The 22294-nt window shown below is 43.2% G+C and overlaps 1 protein-coding gene across 1 annotated transcript in view; it reads right to left on the bottom strand.

Annotated features, from left to right (window-relative positions):
* LOC109875904 (gamma-aminobutyric acid type B receptor subunit 1-like) overlaps positions 1–22294 on the bottom strand; it is a 328979-nt gene that overhangs the window by 43008 nt on the left and 263677 nt on the right. The window contains exons 13-14 of the mRNA XM_031789059.1: positions 17359–17604; positions 11213–11276 (exon numbers count right to left, since the gene is read on the bottom strand). Coding sequence (XP_031644919.1) covers positions 11213–11276; positions 17359–17604 — 310 coding nt within the window. The remainder of the gene's footprint in view (positions 1–11212; positions 11277–17358; positions 17605–22294) is intronic.

The following is a 22294-nucleotide window of genomic DNA, read 5'->3' as shown; positions in this document are numbered from 1 at the left end:
GCAGTAGATATAGAGTAGACAGTAGGTATGCAGTAGATATGCAGTAGATATACAGTATATATGCAGTAGATATACAGTAGATATACAGTAGATATGCAGTAGGTAGACAGTAGACAGTAGATATACAGTATATATATACAGTAGATATACAGTAGATATATGCAGTAGATATACAGTAGATATGCAGTAGATATACAGTAGGTATACAGTAGACAGTAGATATACAGTAGATATGCAGTAGATATACAGTAGATATGCAGTAGATATACAGTAGATATGCAGTAGATATACAGTAGGTATACAGTAGACAGTAGATATATACAGTAGATATGCAGTAGATATGCAGTAGATATACAGTAAATATGCAGTAGATATACAGTAGGTATGCAGTAGATATACAGTAGATATATACAGTAGATATGCAGTATATATGCAGTAGATATACAGTAGATATACAGTAGATATACAGTAGATATGCAGTATATATGCAGTAGATATACAGTAGGTATACAGTAGATATGCAGTAGATATACAGTAGATATACAGTAGATATACAGTAAATATGCAGTAGATATACAGTAGGTATGCAGTAGATATACAGTAGATATATACAGTAGATATGCAGTATATATGCAGTAGATATACAGTAGGTATACAGTAGATATGCAGTAGATATACAGTAAATATGCAGTAGATATACAGTAGGTATACAGTAGACAGTAGATATACAGTAGATATGCAGTAGATATGCAGTAGATATACAGTAAATATGCAGTAGATATACAGTAGGTATGCAGTAGATATACAGTAGATATATACAGTAGATATGCAGTATATATGCAGTAGATATACAGTAGATATACAGTAGATATACAGTAGATATACAGTAAATATGCAGTAGATATACAGTAGGTATACAGTAGACAGTAGATATACAGTAGATATGCAGTAGATATACAGTAGATATGCAGTATATTGGCAGTATATATGCAGTAGATTTGCAGTAGGTGTACAGTAGATATACAGTAGATATGCAGTAGACAGTAGATATGCAGTAGATATGCAGTAGACAGTAGATATGGAGTAGATATGCAGTAGATATAGAGTAGATATGCAGTAGATATGCAGTAGAGAGTAGATATGCAGTATGCAGTAGATATGCAGTAGATATAGAGTAGACAGTAGGTATGCAGTAGATATGCAGTAAATATGCAGTAGATATGCAGTAGACTGAAGATATGCAGTAGATATGCAGTAGATAGGCAGTAGATATGCAGAAGATATGAGGTAGATATGCAGTAGATACACAGTAGATATACAGTATATATGCAGTATATATACAGTAGATATGCAGTAGACAGCAGATATACAGTAGATATATAGTATATATTTGCAGTAGATATACAGTAGTTATGCAGTAGATATACAGTAGGTATACAGTAGATATACAGTGGATAAACAGTAGATATGCAGTAGACAGTAGATATGCAGGAGATATGCAGGAGATATGCAGTAGATATACAGTGGATAAACAGTAGATATGCAGTAGACAGTAGATATGCAGTAGATATGCAGTAGATATGCAGTAGATATACAGTAGATATGCAGTAGATTTGCAGTAGATATGCAGTAGATATGCAGTAGATATACAGTAGATATGCAGTAGATTTGCAGTAGATATACAGTATATATACAGTAGATATGCAGTATATATAAAGTAGATGTGCAGTAGATATACAGTATTTATACAGTAGGTATACATACAGTAGGTATTCAGTAGATATGCAGTAGGTATACAGTAGAAAAGCAGTAGGTATACAGTAGATATGCAGTAGTTATACAGTAGAATACAGTAGGTATGCAGTAGATATGCAGTAGATATACAGTAGGTGTGCAGTAGCTGCTGGCTGACTGAGAAGCAGCTCATGTCCACTTAGCCTGTGCTGCACTCTAATACACCCAGAACCAAACCCTTTCCAAACCGCCCTGGGCTAAACCCACTCCAATTAGCGTTGAGTAAATTATTAATCAAAACAACACTTCCTTTTCTGGGACGGTGGGGAAGCAACAGAGAGGAGAGGAGATTGGGAAAACAAGCTTAATTTTTCATCAGCCGCCACAAAAAACAAAGAGTGTTTTCCCACATGAGAGACGACATGAGTCACCGACACAGGCGCTGTCTGAACAGACACAATGCAGCAGACAGATTGAACACAGGCACATTGATCAAAACGCAGCCAGCCAAACCAACTAACACCATCTCACAGCCTGCCTCTCTCACAGGCAGCCAGCACGATGTAGCCAGAGATGAGACGATGCTGTCGACACCATTCCTGTGTGACAGAGGAGGCTGTCAGGGAGCCACAAGGGGCGGGCTAAGAAGAGAGAATTAAAAAACAAAAGCAAAATAAAGACCTTAAAAAAAAATGTATTTTTACCAGAGTTTCACCACTATGAGTACCTCTCCCTCTCTTATCGCCATGGCTACAGTACTGCTCAATGCGTAGGCATGGACTTCAACATAAACAATTTACATGAAAGGAATAAGACAAGCACATAAGGTGCTTTGAGACAGACATATTAACGTAAAGAGGAGAAGGATTAATAGGAGACACAAAACAAATACACCTGGACACAATTTGGAGAAGTTTGTCTGTCTGTCTGTCTGTCTGTCTGTCTGTCTGTCTGTCTGTCTGTCTGTCTGTCTGTCTGCCAGTCTGCCTGTCTGTCTGTCTGTCTGTCTGTCTGTCTGTCTGTCTGTCTGTCTGTCTGTCTGTCTGTCTGTCTGTCTGTCTGTCTGTCTGTCTGTCTGTCTGTCTGTCTGTCTATCTGTCTGTCTGCCTGTCTGCCTGTCTGTCTGTCTGTCTGTCTATCTGTCTGTCTGCCTGTCTGCCTGTCTGTCTGTCTGTCTGTCTGGCATTACTGGGAAAAAGCAAGTAAAATAGATAATAAACAAAAGTGAAATCAATAATACTAATATTCACAGTAAACATTACACTCACAAAAGTGTCAAAAGTGTTGTAACGATGTGCAAATAGTTAAAGTACAAAAAGGAAAATAAATAAACATGCATATGGGTTGTAGTTACAATGGTGTTTATTCTTCACTGGTTGAACTTTTCTTGTGGCAAGAGGTCACAAATCTTGCTGCTGTGATGGCACACTGTGGGATTTCACCCAGTAGATATGGGAGTTTATCAAAATTGGATTTGTTTTCAAATTCTTTGTGGATCTGTGTAATCTGAGGGAAATATATGTCTCTAATATAGTCGTACACTTGGCAGGACGTTAGGAATTGCAGCTTAGTTTCCACCTACTTTTGTGGACAGTGTGCACATAGCCTGTCCCTGTCTCAATAGCAAGGCTATGCTCACTGAGTCTGAACATAGTCAAAGCTTTCCTTAAGTTTGTGTCAGTCACAGTAGTCAGGTATTTTGCCACTGTGTACTGTCTGGTAAAATTAAAACTTCTTAGGGATAGCCCCCTTTTTTTCTATTTTTCGCTTAAATGACATACCCAAATCTAACTGCCTGTAGCTCAGGCCCTGGAGCAAGGATATGCATATTCTTGGTACCATTTGAAAGGAAACGCTTTCAGTTTGCAGAAATGTAAAAGGAATGTAGGAGAATATAACACAATAGATCTGGTAAAAGATAATGCAAACAAAAAACGAACCCGTTTTTTTTCTACCACCATCTTTGAAATGCAACAGAAAGGTCATAGTTTTAGCCATCACTCTGGTTGTAATTCCGATAGTGTCCACAAGATGGCAGTGGTGTATGTGCAAAGTCTCAGATGGATAACCTGAAGAATGACTGGGCAAATTGTGAAGGAGACATTCGCATTCATATTCAATTTTTCTTCAAGAATATTGTCAAATCTGTGTACTTGGACTTTGATTAAGCTTTCAAAGTATTAGTAGCCATGTTATATGTTCAACATTTGCAAAACAACCAGTTTTCAAAATAAGTTTTGTCCAAAATGAAAAGGAATGCTGTCGTACAAGGTTAGAAATGACATTTTACAACATATACATGGTTTCCGGATATTCCCGTAAAGCTCAGCTCATTGGCTATATAGCTAGATTTTTTTTGACCCCGATTAGTTCTTATTTGACAAAGACATAGTCGTTCAAGTGATGGCCGCCAGGGTCATCGGTGTGCCACGAAGGCATCGCTCTCTGACCAAATATTGTGTCCTATAGGATATACTCCATCTCTAATGAAATAGTGAAGTCTTGTTACCTTCTAGGATCTCTGAGGAATAGATACGAATGTGATTTGACTCGTTCAGATTTCCACAGATTCCTTTCTTTGCAAATTGAGCGAGTGGAAATACAAAATCGATAGTGTGTGCTATATGAACCTTTTTAGGATATCAAAAAAATGACTTTATTTAACAAAATGACACTTCATGTTATCTCTGGGACCCTTTGGATGATAAATCAGAGCAAGATTTCCGAATGTAAGTACACATTTCACCTTCAGAGGTGAATTTATCAAACCTATCGCACTGAAAAAATGTTCTCCTCAAACAATAGCATGGCATTTTTTCGCAGTAATAGCTTCTGTAAATTGGACAGTGGAGTTATATTAAAAAGAATTTAAACTTTCAGGCGATACACTTACAGTTGAAGTCAGAAGTTTACATACACCTTAGCCAAATACATTTCAACTAAGTTTTTCACAATTCCTGACATTTAATCCTAGTAAAAAGTCCCTGATGGTGCCGCATCAGTTTAGGATCACCACTTTATTTTAGGAACGTGAAATGTCAGAATAATAGTAGAGAGAATGATTTATTTCAGCTTTTATTTCTTTCATCACATTCCCAGTGGGTCAAAAGTATACATGCACTCAATTTGTATTTGGCAGCATTGCCTTCAAATTGTCTAACTTGGGTCAAACATTTCAGGTAGCCTTCCACAAGCTTCCAACAATAAGTTGCGTGAATTTTGGCCCATTCCTCCTGACAGAGCTGGTGTAACTGAGACAGGTTTGTAAGGCCTCCTTGCTCGCACATGCTTTTTCAGTTCTGTTCACAAATATTCTATGGGGTTGAAGTCAGGGCTTTGTGATGGCCACTCCAATACCTTGACTTTTTTGTCCTTAAGCCATTTTGCCACAATGGAAGTATGCTTGGAGGTATGCTTGGGGTCATTGTCCACTTGGAAGACCCATTTGCGACCAAGCTTTAACTTCCTGACTGATGTCTTGAGATGTTGCTTCAATTTATCCACATAATTTTCCTGCCGCATGATGCCATCTATTTTGCGAAGTGCACCAGTCCGTCCTGCAGCAAAGCACCCCCACAACATGATGCTGCCACCCCCATGCTTCACGGTTGGGATGGTGTTCTTCGGCTTGCAGGCCTACCCTTTTTCCTGCAAACATAACGATGGTCATTATGGAAAAACAGTTATATTTTTGTTTCATCAGACCAGAGGACATTTCTCCAAAAAGTACCATCTTTGTCACCATGTGGTTGAAAACCGTAGTCTGGCTTTTTTATGGCGGTTTTGGAGCAGTGGCTTCTTCCTTGCTGAGTGGCCTTTCAGGTTATGTCGATATAGGACTCGTTTTACTGTGGATATAGATACTTTTGTACTTGTTCCTCCAGCATCTTCACAAGGTCCGTTGCTGTTCTGGGATTGATTTGCACTTTTCGCACCAAAGTACGTTCATCTCTAGGAGACAGAACGCGTCTCCTTCCTGAGCGGTATGACGGCTGCGTGGTCCCATGGTGTTTATACTTGGTTACTGTTGTTTGTACAGATGAACGTGGTACCTTCAGGCGTTTGGAAATTGCTCCCAAGGATGAATCAGACTTGTGGAGGTCTACAACTTTTTCTTCTGTGGTCTTGGCTGATTTCTTTTGATTTTCCCATGATGTCAAGCAAAGAGGCACTGAGTTTGAAGGTAGGCCTTGAAATACATCCACAGGTACCCCTCCAATTGACTCAAATGATGTCAATTAGCCCATCAGAAGCTTCTAAAGACATGACATCGTTTTCTGGAATTTTCCAAGCTGTTTAAATGCACAGTCAACTTAGTGTATGTAAACTTCTGACCCACTGGAATTGTGAAACAATAAATTATAAGTGAAATAATCTGTCTTTAAACAATTGTTGGAAAAATTACTTGTGTCATGCACACATAGATGTCCTGACCAAAAACTATAGTTTATGGTTGAAAAGTGAGTTTTAATGACTCCAACTTGTAAGGTGTTAACTTCTGACTTCAACTGTATATGTACCGACATTTGTTGTTTCTCTAAAATCGGAGATCGTGACACAAAACGCTGCATAGTTAACAACTGTCCCGTTAACGACACGCCCTAAGGGCCAAATAGCATTCTAGTGTGCGCTGTTTTTAAAAATTCTTTCCAATGTGTCAAGTAATAATCTTTTTGTTTTGTCATGATTTGATTGGGTCTAATTGTGTTGCTGTCCTTGGGCTCTGTGGGGTGTGTTGAATTTCATGCTGTCCTTGGGCTCTGTGGGGTATGTTGAATTTCATGTTCCCTTTGATGGCGTCGAAGGCCCTTCTTTTCTTGTCTCTCAGATCATTCACAGATTTGTGGAAGTTACCTGTGGCGCTGATGTTTAGAATGAGGTATGTAGAGTTACCTGTGGCGCTGATGTTTAGGCCGAGGTATGTAGAGTTACCTGTGGCGCTGATGTTTAGGCCGAGGTATGTGTAGTTACCTGTGGCGCTGATGTTTAGGCCAAGGTATGTGTAGTTACCTGTGGCGCTGATGTTTAGGCCGAGGTATGTGTAGTTACCTGTGGCGCTGATGTTTAGGCCAAGGTATGTGTAGTTACCTGTGGCGCTGATGTTTAGGCCGAGGTATGTGTAGTTACCTGTGGCGCTGATGTTTAGGCCGAGGTATGTGTAGTTACCTGTGGCGCTGATGTTTAGGCCGAGGTATATGTAGTTTTTTGTGTGCTTCTAGGACATCAGTGTCTTGATGGAATTTGTATTCATGTTCCTGGGAACTGGACCTTTTTTGGAACATTATTTTGGTCTTACTGAGATTTACTGTCAGGGCCCAGGTCTGTCAGGTCCCAGGTCTGTCAGGGCCCCTTGTCTGATAGAATCTGTGCAGAAGATCTAGGTGCTGCTGTAGGCGCTGTTTGGTTGGTGACAGAAGCACCAGATCATCAGCAAACAGTAGACATTTGACTTCAGATTCTAGTAGGGGGAGGCCAGGTGCTGCAGACTGTTCTAGTGCACTCGCCAATTCCTTGATATATATGTTGAAAAGGGAGGGCTTAAGGTGCATCCCTGTCTCACCCCATGGCCCTGTGGAGAGAAATGTGTGTGTTCTTTGCCAATTTTAACCCCACACTTGTTGTTTGTGAACATGGATTCTATAATGTCGTATCTTTATCCCCCAACATCGCTATCCATAAATTCGTATAGCAAACCCTGAACCCTAAACCCTGAACCCTGAACCCTGAACCCTGAACCCTTATGCCAAATTGAGTCAAAAGCTTTTTTGATATTGACAAAACATGAAAAGATTTTACCTTTGTTTCGGTTTGTTTGTTTGTTTTGTCTCTCTGTCTCTCTGAAGTTGTTGGAACGTTTGTTGCTATATGGGTCTCTCTCTCATCTCTTGTCTGTCTGTCTGTTTGTCTGTCATTCTCTCTTTTGATCTCTGTCTGTCTGTCTGTCTCTTTTTCTCACTCTCGCTCTCTCCCTCTCGTCTCTGCCTCTCTCTTTCTCTCCCTCTCGTCTCTGTCTGTCTCGCTCTCTCCCTCTCGTCTCTCTCTCTCTTTCTCGCTCTCACTTTCACTCTCTCATCTCTGTCTGTCTCTCTTTCTCGCTCTCACATTCGCTCTCTCCCTGTCCCTCTTGTCTCTGTCGGTCTCTCTCTCTTTCTCGCTCGCTCTCTCTCCCTGTCCCTCTTGTCTCTGTTGGTCTCTCTCTCTTTCTCGCTCTCGCATTCGCTCTCTCCCTGTCCCTCTTGTCTCTGTCGGTCTCTCTCTCTTTCTCACTCTCGCATTCGCTCTTTCCCTGTCCCTCTCGTCTCTGTCGGTCTCTCTCTCTTTCTCTCGCTCTCTCCCAGTCCCTCTCGTCTCTCTCTGTCGGTCTCTCTCTCTTTCTCTCTCCCTCTCGTCTCTGTCTCTCTCTCTCCCTCTCCCTCTCGTCTCTGTCTGTCTCTCCCTCTCCCTCTCGTCTCTGTCTGTCTCTCCCTCTCCCTCTCGTCTCTGTCTGTCTCTCTCTCTCCCTCTCGTCTCTGTCTGTCTGTCTCTCCCTCTCCCTCTCCCTCTCGGCTCTGTCGGTCTCTCTCTCTCCCTCTCCCTCTTGTCTCTGTCTGTCTCTCCCTCTTCCTCTCGTCTGTCTGTCTCTCTCTCTCTCCCTCTCCCTCTCGTCTCTGTCTCTCTCCCTCTCCCTCTCCCTCTCGTCTCTGTCTCTCTCCCTCTCCCTCTCCCTCTCCCTCTCGTCGCTGTCTCTCTCCCTCTCTCCCTCTCCCTCTCCCTCTCTCTCCTTGTGGAGATGACTGTAGCAGCCTTTATGCTAAACTAAAGTACTGGGCTTTCGGGTTTATTGTAATTGCAAGAAGAACTGATACATTTCAGAAGCTCATTTGGGAAACCCTCCAACTGAAATATTTAAGCAGCTATTACATTTTTATGCACATGTTGACTTCATTAGTTTCTGCTATCATTGTATTATGAGTAAGTACAGCTGTGCCAGGGGACAATATTGAGACCCTTATTGTTCATGAGCCTTACTGAACAGATGTGTCTGGGCATAAACCTAACCCCTCAACACACACAGACACACACACAGAAACCTAACGCCTAAACACACACACACACACCTAACCCGTCAACACACACAAAAACCTAACCCCTAAACACACACACACAAACACAAGCACACACACAGAGAGAAGCCAAACCCCCTAAAAACATGAGGGGTTTCAGTGGAGATTAAAAAAAAACTCATATTGTTAGTAAATTCAGTATATGGAACATATTGTACTTTTATGCTTACCAATTAAATACTTGTTAGCAATGTGTAAATGGATTGTGAGAATAAAAACCAGAATTCGATAAATCTACACTACCGCCTTGGTAGTGTTAAAGTTATAGGTTATAAGGTATATATATATATATATATACCTTATAATATATATATATATATATATATATATATATATATATATATATATATATATATATATATATATATATATATGTTATAAGATACCAATGGCAGAACGTACTGTAAAAGGATACTATTGATTATGGTACAGTACATTGTGTAAACAGGAAGAAAGTGTACTGCACAGTATTCAGACCTCGTCCTTTTTTCCAAATGCTGTTACGTTCCAAAATGAATTAAATGTTTTCCCTCAATCTAAACACAATGCACCATTATGACGAAGTGCAAACAGGTTTTTAGACATTTTTGCAAATGTATTGAAAATAAAAAACAGAAATACCTTATTTACATAAGTATTCAGATCCTTTGAGGCTCAAAATTGAACTCAGGTGCATCCTGTTTCCATTTATCATCCTTGAGATGTTTCTACAACTTGATTGGAGTCCACCTGTGGTAAATTCAATTGATTGGACATGATTTGGAAAGGCACACACCTGTCTATATAAGGTCCCACAGTTGACAGTGGATGTCAGAGCAAAAACCAAGCCATGACGTCGAAGGAACTGTCCATAGAGCTCAGAGACAGGATTGTGTCGAGGCACAGATCTGGGGAAGCGTACCAAAACATTTCTGCAGTAATGAAGGTCCCCAAAAACACAGTGGCACTCATCATTCTTAAATGGAAGAAGTTTGGAACCACCCAGATTCTTTCTAGAGCTGGCCGTCCGGCCAAACTGAGCAATCGGGGGAGAAGGGCCTTGGTCAGGGAGGTGACCAAGAACCCGATGGTCACTCTGACAGACCTCCAGATTTCCTTTGTGGAGAAGAGACAACCATCCAGAAGATCAACCATCTCTGCTGTACTCCACAAATCAGGAGTTTATGATAAAGTGGCCAGACAGAAGCCACTCCTCAGGAAAAGGCACATGACAGCCGGCTTGGAGTTTGCCAAAAGCCATCTAAAGGACTCTCAGACCATGAGAAAGATTCTCTGGTCTGATGAAACCAAGATTAAACTCTTTGGCCTGAATGCCAAGTGTCACATCTGGAGGAAACCTGGCACCATCCCTATGGTGAAGCATGGAGGAGGAGGTGTGATGGTGCTTAGCTGGAGACACTGTCTGTGTTTTATTTAGAAAGCCAGGCACACATAACCAGCATGGCTACCACAGCATCCTGCAGGGATACACCACCCCATCTGGTTTGCGCTTAGTGGGACTATCATTTGTTTTTCAACAGGACAATGACCCAACACACCTCTAGGCTGTGTAAGGGCTATTTGACCAAGAAGGAGAGTGATGGAGTGCTGCATCAGATGACCTGGCCTCCACAATCACACAACCTTAACCAAATTGAGATGGTTTGGGATGAGTTGGACCGCAGAGTGAAGGAAAAGCCACCAACAAGTGCTCAGCATATGTGGGAACTCCTTCAAGACTGTTGGAAAAGCATTCTAGGTGAAGCTGGTTGAGAGAATGCCAAGAGTGTGCAAAGCTGTCATCAAGGCAAAGGGTGGCTACTTTGAAGAATCTTAAATATAAAATATATCTACATTTATTTAATTAACACTTTTTTGGTCACCACATGATTCCATGTGTTATTTAGTCGTTTTCTTGTCTTCACTATTATACTACAATGTAGAAAATAGTCAAAATAAAGAAAAACCCTTGAATGAGTAGGCGTGTCCAAACTTTTGACTGATCTTGTATGTAAATGATATATTTCTGTATTTAATTTTTAATAAACATTTATAATGGCAAGTTTTCAATTTGTCATTACGAGGTATTGTGTGAAGAAAAAAACAAATTAATCCAACAACACAACAAAATTTGGACTAAGTCAAGGTGTATGAATACTTTCTAGAGCATTGTATATGGTTGATACTTGTGATTATGGACTCAGGGATGGAGCTGAAGGATTTTGGACACTGGCCATCCACGCTAGTTCACCACAAATGTTACTACCCGGATCCAAGATTGGTGCCATGCCGATGTTTCATGTTCAAAATTACAAGATGTCACCAGCCGTGGGCTAGTTGGGGACATTTCATTTATTTATTTATTGTATACATGAGGAATAGAGAGAGTACTGTACCTTGCAGCTGCTCAATAAGAGTCCAGGCCATTCTAGAACCCTGGGCATCAAACACAACATGGCCCTGTAGGAAGACAAATAATGTAAGTGGTATACAGTTTAACACCTCTCTCTTTCAGTTTTCTGACTTTTAGGAGAATATTCCATCAACGTCACAATAAACATACCCAGAAAGTGGTTACAATATTCTTAGAACATATTAACGTTCTAGACATGTTTCTTGTTCTCAGAACATATTAATGTTCTAGACATGTTTCTTGTTCTCAGAACATATTAACGTTCTAGACATGTTTCTTGTTCTCAGAACATATTAATGTTCTAGACATGTTTCTTGGGAACATTGCAATGTTCTCAGAACATATTAACGTTCTAGACATGTTTCTTGTTCTCAGAACACATTAATGTTCTAGACATGTTTCTTGTTCTCAGAACACATTAATGTTCTAGACATGTTTCTTGTCCTCAGAACATATTCATGTTCTAGACATGTTTCTTGTTCTCAGAACATTTTAATATTCTAGACCTGTTTCTTGTTCTCAGAACATATTAATGTTCTAGACATGTTTCTTGGGAACATTGCAATGTTCTCAGAACACATTAATGTTCTAGACATGTTTCTTGGGAAAGTTGCAAGAACATTCATGTTTTCACTTTTCTGAGGTTTAGGAGAATATTCTTCCCTAAAGACATTCCGTTAACATTAAGGGGATGATCTCTTGGAAACAGTCCTTTTCTGAGGTTTAGGAAAATATTCTTCCCTAAAGACGTTCTGTTGACATTAAGGGGATGATCTCTTGGAAACAGTCCTTTTCTGAGGTTTAGGACAATATTCTTCCCTAAAGACGTTCTGTTTACATTAAGGTGATGTTCTCTTGGAAACAGTCCTTGCACATCACTAGAACTCTCCTATGAAAACGGTAAGTAATGACCGTATGAGACACTTAAGGGAACGTTCTCTAAAGTTGTGGCAACGTTTGTTGTAATCTGGGTCTCTCTCGCATCTCTGTCTGTCTCTCGCTCTCTCTCTCTGTCTCTCTCTTTCTCTGTCTGAGTCTCTCTGTGTGTCTTTCTGTCTCTGTGTCTCTCTCAAGCTGTCCGTCTTTCTCTCTGTGTCTCTCTCTTTGTTTCTCTCTCTATCTACATCCCTTTCTTTCTCAATCTCTCTCTCTGTGCCTCTCTATCTCTCTTTCTCGGTGTATGTCTCTCTCTCTTGATGGCCGTCTATCTGGCTGTCTCTCTTTCTCAATTCAATGGGCGTTATTGGCATGGGAAACATATGTTTACATTGCCAAAGCAAGTGAAATAGACAACAAACAAAAGTTAAATAAACAATCGAAACTGAGCCGTAAGTTCACATATGTTTCAAAGGAATAGATACATTTCAAATGTCATGTTAGGGCTGTGTAAAGTGTTATAATGATGTGCAAATAGTTAAAGTACAACACGGAAAATAAATCAACATAAATATGGGTTGTATTTACAATGGTGATTGTTCTTCACTGGTTGACCTTTTCTTGTGACAACAGGTCACAAATCTTGCTGCGGTGATGGCACACTGTGGTATTTCACCTAATAGACATGAGAGTTTATCAAAATGAGATTCATTTTCAAATTCTTTGTGGGTCTGTGTAATCTGAGTGAAATATGTGTCTCTAATATGGTCATACGTTTAGGTTAGGAAGTGCAGCTCAGTTTCCACCTCATTTTCTGGGCAGTGTGCACACAGCCTGTCTTTTCTTGAGAGCCAGGTCTGCCTATGGCAGCCTCTCTCAATAGCAAGGCTATGCTCACTTAGTCTGCACATAGTCAAAGCTTGCCTTAAGTTTGGGTCAGTCACAGTGGTCAGGTATTCTGCCACTGTCTACTCTCTGTTTAGGGACAAATAGCATTCTAGTTTGCTCAGTTTTTTTGTTAATTCTATCCAATGGTCAAGTAATTATCTTTTTGTTTTCTCATGATTTGGTTGGGTCTAATTGTGCTGCTGTCCTGGGGGCTCTGTGGGGTCTGTTTGTGCTTATGAACAGAGCCCCAGGACCAGCTTGTTTAGGGTAATGTCTCTGTAGGTGATGGCTTTATTATGGAGGTTTGAATATATTTTTTATTTTAGGTGGTTGTAGAATTTAAAGGCTTTTCTGGATTTTGATCATTAGCGAATATCGTCCTAATTCTACTCTGCATGCATTATTTCGTGTTTTACATTGTACACAGCGGATGTTTTTGCAGAATTCTGTATGCAAAGACTCAGTTTGGTGTTTGTCCCATTTTGTGAATTCTTGGTTGGTGAGTTGACCCCAGACCTCACAACCATAAAGGGCAATGGGTTTTATAACTGATTCAAGTATTTTTAGTTCTTTGCCAGATCCCAAATGGGATGTCGAATTTTATGTTCCTTTTGATGGCCCTTCTTGCTTTGTTTATTAGATCGTTCACAGCTTTGTGGAAGTTACCTGTGGTGCTTCTGTTTACGCTGAGGTATGAATTATTTTTGTGTGCTCTAGGGCAACGGTGTCTAGATGGAATTTGTATTTGTGGTCCTGGCAATTGGACCTTTTCTGGAACACTGTTATTTTTTGTCTCACAGAGATTTACTGTCAGGGCCCAGGTCTGACAGAATCTGTGCAGAAAATCTAGGTGCTGCTGTAGGCCCTCCTTGGTTGGGGACAGAAGCACCAGATCATCAACAAACAGTAGACATTTGACTCTAGTAAGGTGAGGCTGGGTGCTGCAGACTGCAGTTCTAGTCATTGATATACTGTACATGTTGAACGTACATGTTGAACAGGGTGGGGCTCAAGCTGCATCCCTGTCTCACCCCACAGCCCTGTAGAAAATGTTGTTTGTTTAGATGGATTCTATAATGTCGTATCTTTTTCCCTCCAACATTGCTATACATCAATTTGTATAGCAAATTGAGGATACCATTAACACCACAGGCCTTTTTGGGTTGGAGGGTTTGTATTTTGTCCTGTAGTTCATTCAATGTAATTGGAGAATTCAGTGGGTTCTGTTAGTCTTTAATAGCTGATTCTAAGATTTGTAATTGATCAGGTATATATTTTTGCTGTTTGTTCTTTGAAGAAGTGGTTTATCCATACATCTCCGTTTTGGATAGAGAACTCTTCGTGTTGTTGTTTGTTTGGTGTTTTCCAATTTTCACAGAAGTGGTTAGATTCTATGGATTCTTCAATGACTTTCAGCAGATTTCTGACGTGCTGTTCCTTCTTTTTTTCTAGTGTATTTCTGTATTGTTTCACCATAGTGAAGCCGTAGACTCGTAGGTTTTCTGGGTCTCCATGTTTTTAGCTGGACAGGTTTTTACAATCTTCATCAAACCATTTGTCCTTATTGAACATTTTCTTAAGTTGTTTGCTTTCTTTTTTATATTTAATAGGGAAGCTGAAAGGTCAACTATACTATTTAGGCTTTTTACTGCCAAGTTTCTACTTTCACTATTATAGAGAAATGTTTTGTCCAGAATGATTGAATTTGTTGTTGCATAATTGTTTTTTGGTAGGTTTCTGCACTACTGTCCTTCCATCTATAGCATGTCTTAATTCATGTTCTGCAGTTCCTTTGGCGTTCATGTCTCATGATTGAGTATTGCTCTGTTCAAGTAGACTGTGATTTTGCTGTGATTTGATAGGGGTGTCAGTGGACTGACTGAACGCTCTAAGAGACTCTGGGTTGAGGTCAGTGATAAAGTAGTCAGCAGTATTACTGCCAGGGGATGAGCTGTACGTGTACCGACCGTAGAAGTCCCCCCGTAGCCTACCATTGACTTATTACAGACCCAGTGTGCGACAGAGCTGCAGGGAGTTGTGACCTATTTTTTGGGGTTGTTTTGTCATAATTGTGGACATATTTGGGAGGGAATGATGTCACCTCCAGGTGTTCGTCCCCCTTTGTGCTGAAAGTGTCAGGTTCTTGTCCAGTTCTGGCATTTACGTCAACACAGACTACTATATGTCTGGAAATTGTTGATCTCCTCCTCTAGGGTGGAGAAGCTGTCTTCAATAATGTATGGGGATTCTATTGGGGGTAAATTTATATAAAAAATGGCCAGGGTTTGCTTGGGGGGGGGGGGGGGGGTCTTAGCTGGTTGGTATGTGGCTGGTGATGCTGTGGCCAGGGTTTGCTTGGGGGGAGGGGGGGTCTTAGCTGGTTGGTATGTGGCTGGTGATGCTGTGGCCAGGGTTTGCTTGGGGGGAGGGGGGGTCTTAGCTGGTTGGTATGTAGCTGGTGACGCTGTGGCCAGGGTTTGCTTGGGGGGAGGGGGGGGGTCTTAGCTGGTTGGTATTTGACTGGTGATGCTGTGGCCAGGGTTTGCTTGGGTGGGGGGGGTCTTAGCTGGTTGGTATGTGGCTGGTGATGCTGTGGCCAGGGTTTGCTAGGGGGGGGGGGGGGGGGGGTCTTAGCTGGTTGGTATGTGGCTGATGACGCTGTGGCCAGGGTTTGCTTGGGGGGAGGGGGGGTCTTAGCTGGTTGGTATGTGGCTGGTGACGCTGTGGCCAGAGTTTGCTTGGGGGGGGGGGGGGGGGGGTCTTAGCTGGTTGGTATGTGGCTGGTGATGCTGTGGCCAGGGTTTGCTTGGGGGGAGGGGGGGTCTTAGCTGGTTGGTATGTGGCTGGTGATGCTGTGGCCAGGGTTTGCTTGGGGGGAGGGGGGGTCTTAGCTGGTTGGTATGTAGCTGGTGACGCTGTGGCCAGGGTTTGCTTGGGGGGAGGGGGGGGTCTTAGCTGGTTGGTATTTGACTGGTGATGCTGTGGCCAGGGTTTGCTTGGGTGGGGGGGGTCTTAGCTGGTTGGTATGTGGCTGGTGATGCTGTGGCCAGGGTTTGCTAGGGGGGGGGGGGGGGGGTCTTAGCTGGTTGGTATGTGGCTGATGACGCTGTGGCCAGGGTTTGCTTGGGGGGAGGGGGGGTCTTAGCTGGTTGGTATGTGGCTGATGACGCTGTGGCCAGGGTTTGCTTGGGGGGAGGGGGGGGGGGGGGGGTCTTAGCTGGTTGGTATTTGGCTGGTGATGCTGTCGCCAGGGTTTGCTAGGGGGGGGGTCTTAGCTGGTTGGTATGTGGCTGATGACGCTGTGGCCAGGGTTTGCTTGGGGGGAGGGGGGGGTCTTAGCTGGTTGGTATTTGGCTGGTGATGCTGTGGCCAGGGTTTGCTTGGGTGGGGGGGGTCTTAGCTGGTTGGTATGTGGCTGGTGATGCTGTGGCCAGGGTTTGCTAGGGGGGGGGGGTCTTAGCTGGTTGGTATGTTGCTGGTGATGCTGTGGCCAGGGTTTGCTAGGGGGGGGGGGGGGGTCTTAGCTGGTTGGTATGTTGCTGGTGATGCTGTGGCCTGGGTGTAGGTCCTCTTGGCGTGAGTTCTCCCGGTGCAGGGTATTCACATGTTTGCATGGCCTTCATACTGGCCGATGTTAGTTCACTCAGAGGCAGAGGAAAGCTGGAAGCACGTTGCCCTTCATAGGAATGTTTTTTTATTCTTTCATATTCTCGATGACCTAATCAGCCGCTCATATTGAGTTTAGGTGCAGCGACGGGTCTAGGGAAAGATTGAGTCTGCATAGCTAGGGTCTCTCTCTCTCTCTGTTTCTCTCTCTCTCTCCCTCTCCCTCTCCCTCTCTCTACCTCATGGTGTCAGGAGATAAGGTATAGCTCTGTCTGGAGGATACATCTCTCTTTCTGTTTTTCTCTCTTTCAGTTCCTCTCTCTCACACACTCACTCTCTCCACTCACTCCATGTTATTCCCATTATGGATTGATCAGTGGGAATACAGTGGCCTCCTTGGGGGCCTTCGGGAGGGTGTCTCGCTGGTCGTTGCTCTGTTGCTCCTGTGGGAGGTGCTGGGGCTCTGTTTGAGGGGGATGTCCTTCAGGGTCCTGGAAAAGGTGGAGAGTGCTTCCTTGTAGAGGTGGCACTAGTCGTAAAGACTGCTCAAGTCCAGGGTAGAGTCTGTCTGTCTGTCTGTCTCTATTTCTGTCTCTGCGTCTCTCTGCGTCTCTCTGCGACCCTCTGCGACTCTCTGCGACTCTCTGCGACTCTCTCTCTCTCTCTCTCTCTCTCATATCTCTCCCAGTACAACCACAAACTTCTCCTCTTTCTCTTCAATTTCCATCCTCTCTCTGTGGTGACATATAAGATACTCACCGACACTCCTTCGAATGAGCTGGTGTTGAGAGCACGGTAGATCTCGGCGGTGATATCTCGGTTGTTGTAGTTGAAGTCTTCTAGCCTGCGGCCCTTGGCCTTCAGGGGCCCCACGGTCTTGTTGAGGGCCAGAGCCAGGGCCCACACTGCATCGTAGGCCAGAGGGGCCTCCTGGAACCCCCCTGTCTCCTCTGGGTTCTTACCCCCCAACTTAGACATCAGCTGGTTCAGAAACTCCTGAGACGTCTGGAGGAAGAGAGAGGAGGAGGGCTTAGAAAAGTTTATTTCACCTTTATTTAACGAGGTAGGCTAGTTGAGAACACCTTTATTTAACGAGGTAGGCTAGTTGAGAACACCTTTATTTAACGAGGTAGGCTAGTTGAGAACACCTTTATTTAACCGGGTAGGCTAGTTGAGAACACCTTTATTTAACCAGGTAGGCTAGTTGAGAACACCTTTATTTAACCGGGTAGGCTAGTTGAGAACAAGTTCTCATTTACAACTGCGACCTGGCCAAGATAAAGCAAAGCAGTGTGACACAAACAACAACACAGAGTTACACATGGGAATGAACAAGCGTACAGTCAATAACACAATAGAAAGAAAAAAGAATGGGTGGGTGAAGAAGGGTTGGTGTCCACAGCTGGTGAACACTAGGTTGTTGTCCTGTCTCCCAGTGGGCGGGGTCTACAGTGCCTTGAGAAAGTATTCGGCCCCCTTGAACTTTGCAACCTTTTGCCACATTTCAGGCTTCAAACATAAAGATATAAAACTGTATTTTTTTGTGAAGAATCAACAACAAGTGGGACACAATCATGAAGTGGATCGACATTTATTGGATATTTCAAACTTTTTTAACAAATTAAAAAACTGAAAAATTGGGCGTGCAAAATTATTCAGCCCCTTTACTTTCAGTGCAGCAAACTCTCTCCAGAAGTTCAGTGAGGATCTCTGAATGATCCAATGTTGACCTAAATGACTAATGATGATAAATACAATCCACCTGTGTGTAATCAAGTCTCCGTATAAATGCACCTGCACTGTGATAGTCTCAGAGGTCCGTTAAAAGCGCAGAGAGCATCATGAAGAACAAGGAACACACCAGGCAGGTCCGAGATACTGTTGTGAAGAAGTTTAAAGTCGGATTTGGATACAAAAATATTTCCCAAGCTTTAAACATCCCAAGGAGCACTGTGCAAGCGATAATATTGAAATGGAAGGAGTATCAGACCACTGCAAATCTACCAAGACCTGGCCGTCCCTCTAAACTTTCAGCTCATACAAGGAGAAGACTGATCAGAGATGCAGCCAAGAGGCCCATGATCACTCTGGATGAACTGCAGAGATCTACAGCTGAGGTGGGAGACTCTGTCCATAGGACAACAATCAGTCGTATATTGCACAAATCTGGCCTTTATGGAAGAGTGGCAAGAAGAAAGCCATTTCTTAAAGATATCCATAAAAAGTGTTGTTTAAAGTTTGCCACAAGCCACCTGGGAGACACACCAAACATGTGGAAGAAGGTGCTCTGGTCAGATGAAACCAAAATTGAACTTTTTGGCAACAATGCAAAACGTTATGTTTGCCGTAAAAGCAACACAGCTCATCACCCTGAACACACCATCCCCACTGTCAAACATGGTGGTGGCAGCATCATGGTTTGGGCCTGCTTTTCTTCAGCAGGGACAGGGAAGATGGTTCAAATTGATGGGAAGATGGATGGAGCCAAATACAGGACCATTCTGGAAGAAAACCTGATGGAGTCTGCAAAAGACCTGAGACTGGGACGGAGATTTGTCTTCCAACAAGACAATGATCCAAAACATAAAGCAAAATCTACAATGGAAGGGTTCAAAAATAAACATATCCAGGTGTTAGAATGGCCAAGTCAAAGTCCAGACCTGAATCCAATCGAGATTGGACGCCCAATTTTTCCGTTTTTGATTTGTTAAAAAAGTTTGAAATATCCAATAAATGTCGTTCCACTTCATGATTGTGTCCCACTTGTTGTTGATTCTTCACAAAAAAATACAGTTTTATATCTTTATGTTTGAAGCCTGAAATGTGGCAAAAGGTCGCAAAGTTCAAGGGGGCCGAATACTTTCGCAAGGCACTGTATCTGGGTACAGGTCAGATGTTCCCTCTCCTCTCGCTAAGAAGTCACCAGGGTACAAACACGACAAACACTCACACTCACACAGGTACCCAAACACACACCAACCAGCCAAACAAACAAACAAACAAATAAACAAACAAACAAGCTAGCCAGCCAAACAAACAAACAAACCAACTGCAATGCTCCCTCCTGCATCCATCCACCCCCATTCTGTTGGCCCAGGATCCTGCTATATATGGTTCCAGACATCTACCAGTTTCTACCCTTTGACAACAACAAAAATGTCACATTGGACAGGTCCACTTTGTGATAGAATCCCTCCACCCTCGTAAATTGGTTCAATAACACAAATCATTTTCTCTCCCATTTAGCTTGATGTGGAGGTTTTTTAAAAGGATTGGACAGGTTTTTGACAATAGCTTGTTTATCTGCCATGCGAAGGGAGACGACGCTCCAAGACAACGTTCTCTACAGAACAGCGATAAGGGCCAATTTGTATTTTGGGACAGATAAACAACTCTGTCAAAAACATGTCCAATCCTCGAGCCAAAGACATTAGGTTTTGAGACACAGTCTCGGGCAATGCATGCATTCACCCGCTCTATGGTGGCGAGGTGAAAGTATTTTCGTGGTAGCAGGGTGGAGATCATCATTTGTGTGTTAAGGGAATGTGGAAGAAGCTTTTTCAATCACAACGATGGTTGAGCGTCGTATTATTAGCAGACTCAGACACAAACACACACCCGAGTGCCTGATGAAATGGAGGAAATCAGTTTTCCATTGTAATACAATATGAGAGATGGGGTCTGTGTGTTGTGTTTTTCTAGCTCATCCTGAAGGGAGAGAGAGAGAGAGAGGATGTTTTCATGCTGTCTTAATTCTAGAAAGGGAATTATTAATTGGCATCACTTTAGACGGGAGTGCTGGAACAGGGCTTGACAGGAAGCGTGCTGAACAGGGCTCAACAGGAAGGGTGCTGAACAGGGCTCAACAGGAAGGGTTCTGAACAGGGCTCGACAGGAAGGGTGCTGAACAGGGCTCAACAGGAAGGGTGCTAAACAGGGCTCAACAGGAAGGGTGCTGAACAGGGCTCAACAGGAAGGGTGCTGAACAGGGCTCAACAGGAAGCGTGCTGAACAGTGCTCAACAGGAAGGGTGCTGAACAGGGCTCGACAGGAAGCGTGCTGAACAGGGCTCAACAGGAAGCGTGCTGAACAGGGCTCAACAGGAAGGGTGCTGTCAGAAAGATTGACAGGAAGCGTGCTGAACAGGGCTCAACAGGAAGGGACTGTCAGAAAGATTGACAGGAACGCGTGCTGAACAGGGCTCAAAGGAAGGGTGCTGTCAGAAAGATTGACAGCGAGGGAATATGGAGGAAGGAAGGAGAGGAGGCTCTCTCTCTCTACCTGATCTCTGTGATGAGCTAAGGAGAGACATAACCGATCTGTAATAGGCACAGTTCCAAATGACCCTCTATTCCCCTATATCGTGCACTACTTTCAAGCAAGGCCCATAATAGGAAATAAAATAGGTTGCCATTTGGGAGACAGCCCTAGAAGCAGGTAAATGGTCAAGCAAACGTCCACAGTCACCGTTAGAACTATTCAAATAGCCAAAAGGTACTCTATTTTCTACTCTCTGTCTGTAGCGCTGCTTCCAGCAGCAGTAGCACGTTTTTTTCCGTTGCTTAGCAACCGCGGTAAACAAGTCTATCACGCAGAGGTCATGCTGCTGTAGCTGTTGCACACATACAGTTTTTTAGGTGGCCTTGGCTTGCTATATAAAGCAGGCAGACAGGCATCGAGGCATTAAGTTACTGTTCCATTGAACGTTAGATAGACCAAATGATTGACCTAACCGACTTTGAGGGTGGTATGATCGTCAGTGCCAGGAGTGCCAGATCCAGTATCTCAGAAATGTCTGCCCTCCTGAGCTGCTTTTCACACACACAGACATTGTCTTGGGTTTACCGTCCAGTCCTGTGGTGGGAAACAGCTCACGGATGAGAGAGGTCGAAGGAGAATGGCAAGAATCGCACAAGCTAACAGGTGGGCCACAACCAGACATAAGAACGGCACAGTACAACAGTGGTGGGTAGAGAGCCATCTTGGAACGCACACCTCGTTGATCCTTGTCATGGATGGGCGATTTGGATGGGCGATTTGGATGGGCGATTTGGATGGGGCGATTTGGATGGGGCGATTTGGATGGGGCGATTTGGATGGGCGATTTGAATGGGCGATTTGGATGGGCGATTTGGATGGGCGATTTGGATGGGCGATTTGGATGGGGCGATTTGGATGGGCGATTTGCAGCAGACGACCACACCGGGTTCCACTCTTTTCAGCTAAAAACAACAAGAAGCAGCTCCAGTGGGCAAGCGATCACCAACACTGGACACTTGAGGAGTGGAAAAACATTGCCTGTTTCGCCGAATCCCGGTTCCTGTTGCGTCATGCTGATAGCGGAGTCAGGATTTGGCATAAGCAGCATCAATCCATGGACACATCCTGCCTGGTACAGGCTAGTGGCGGTGGAATACTGGTGTGGGGAATGTTTTCCTGGCACACATTAGGTCCTTTGATACCAATTGAGCAATGAATGTTTTCCGACACCTTATAGAGTCCATGAAGAATTCAGGTTGTTCCGAAGGCAAAGCGGGGGGGATTCTGACCTGGTACTAGATGGGTGTACCTAATAAACTGGCCAGTGAGTGTATATTACGACATTTGCTAGCCTAGCATGGATTTCAACTTCTCTCAGATTCACAGTCACTTAGAAATGTCCACACTTACCAAGAACTATTATAATTTAAAAAAA

This window comes from Oncorhynchus kisutch, linkage group LG14, assembly GCF_002021735.2.
Source record: "Oncorhynchus kisutch isolate 150728-3 linkage group LG14, Okis_V2, whole genome shotgun sequence".
NCBI classification, from domain to species: domain Eukaryota; kingdom Metazoa; phylum Chordata; class Actinopteri; order Salmoniformes; family Salmonidae; genus Oncorhynchus; species Oncorhynchus kisutch.
Note: the sequence above shows the minus strand (reverse complement) of the source record. Positions and strands in the feature narration are given on the sequence as shown.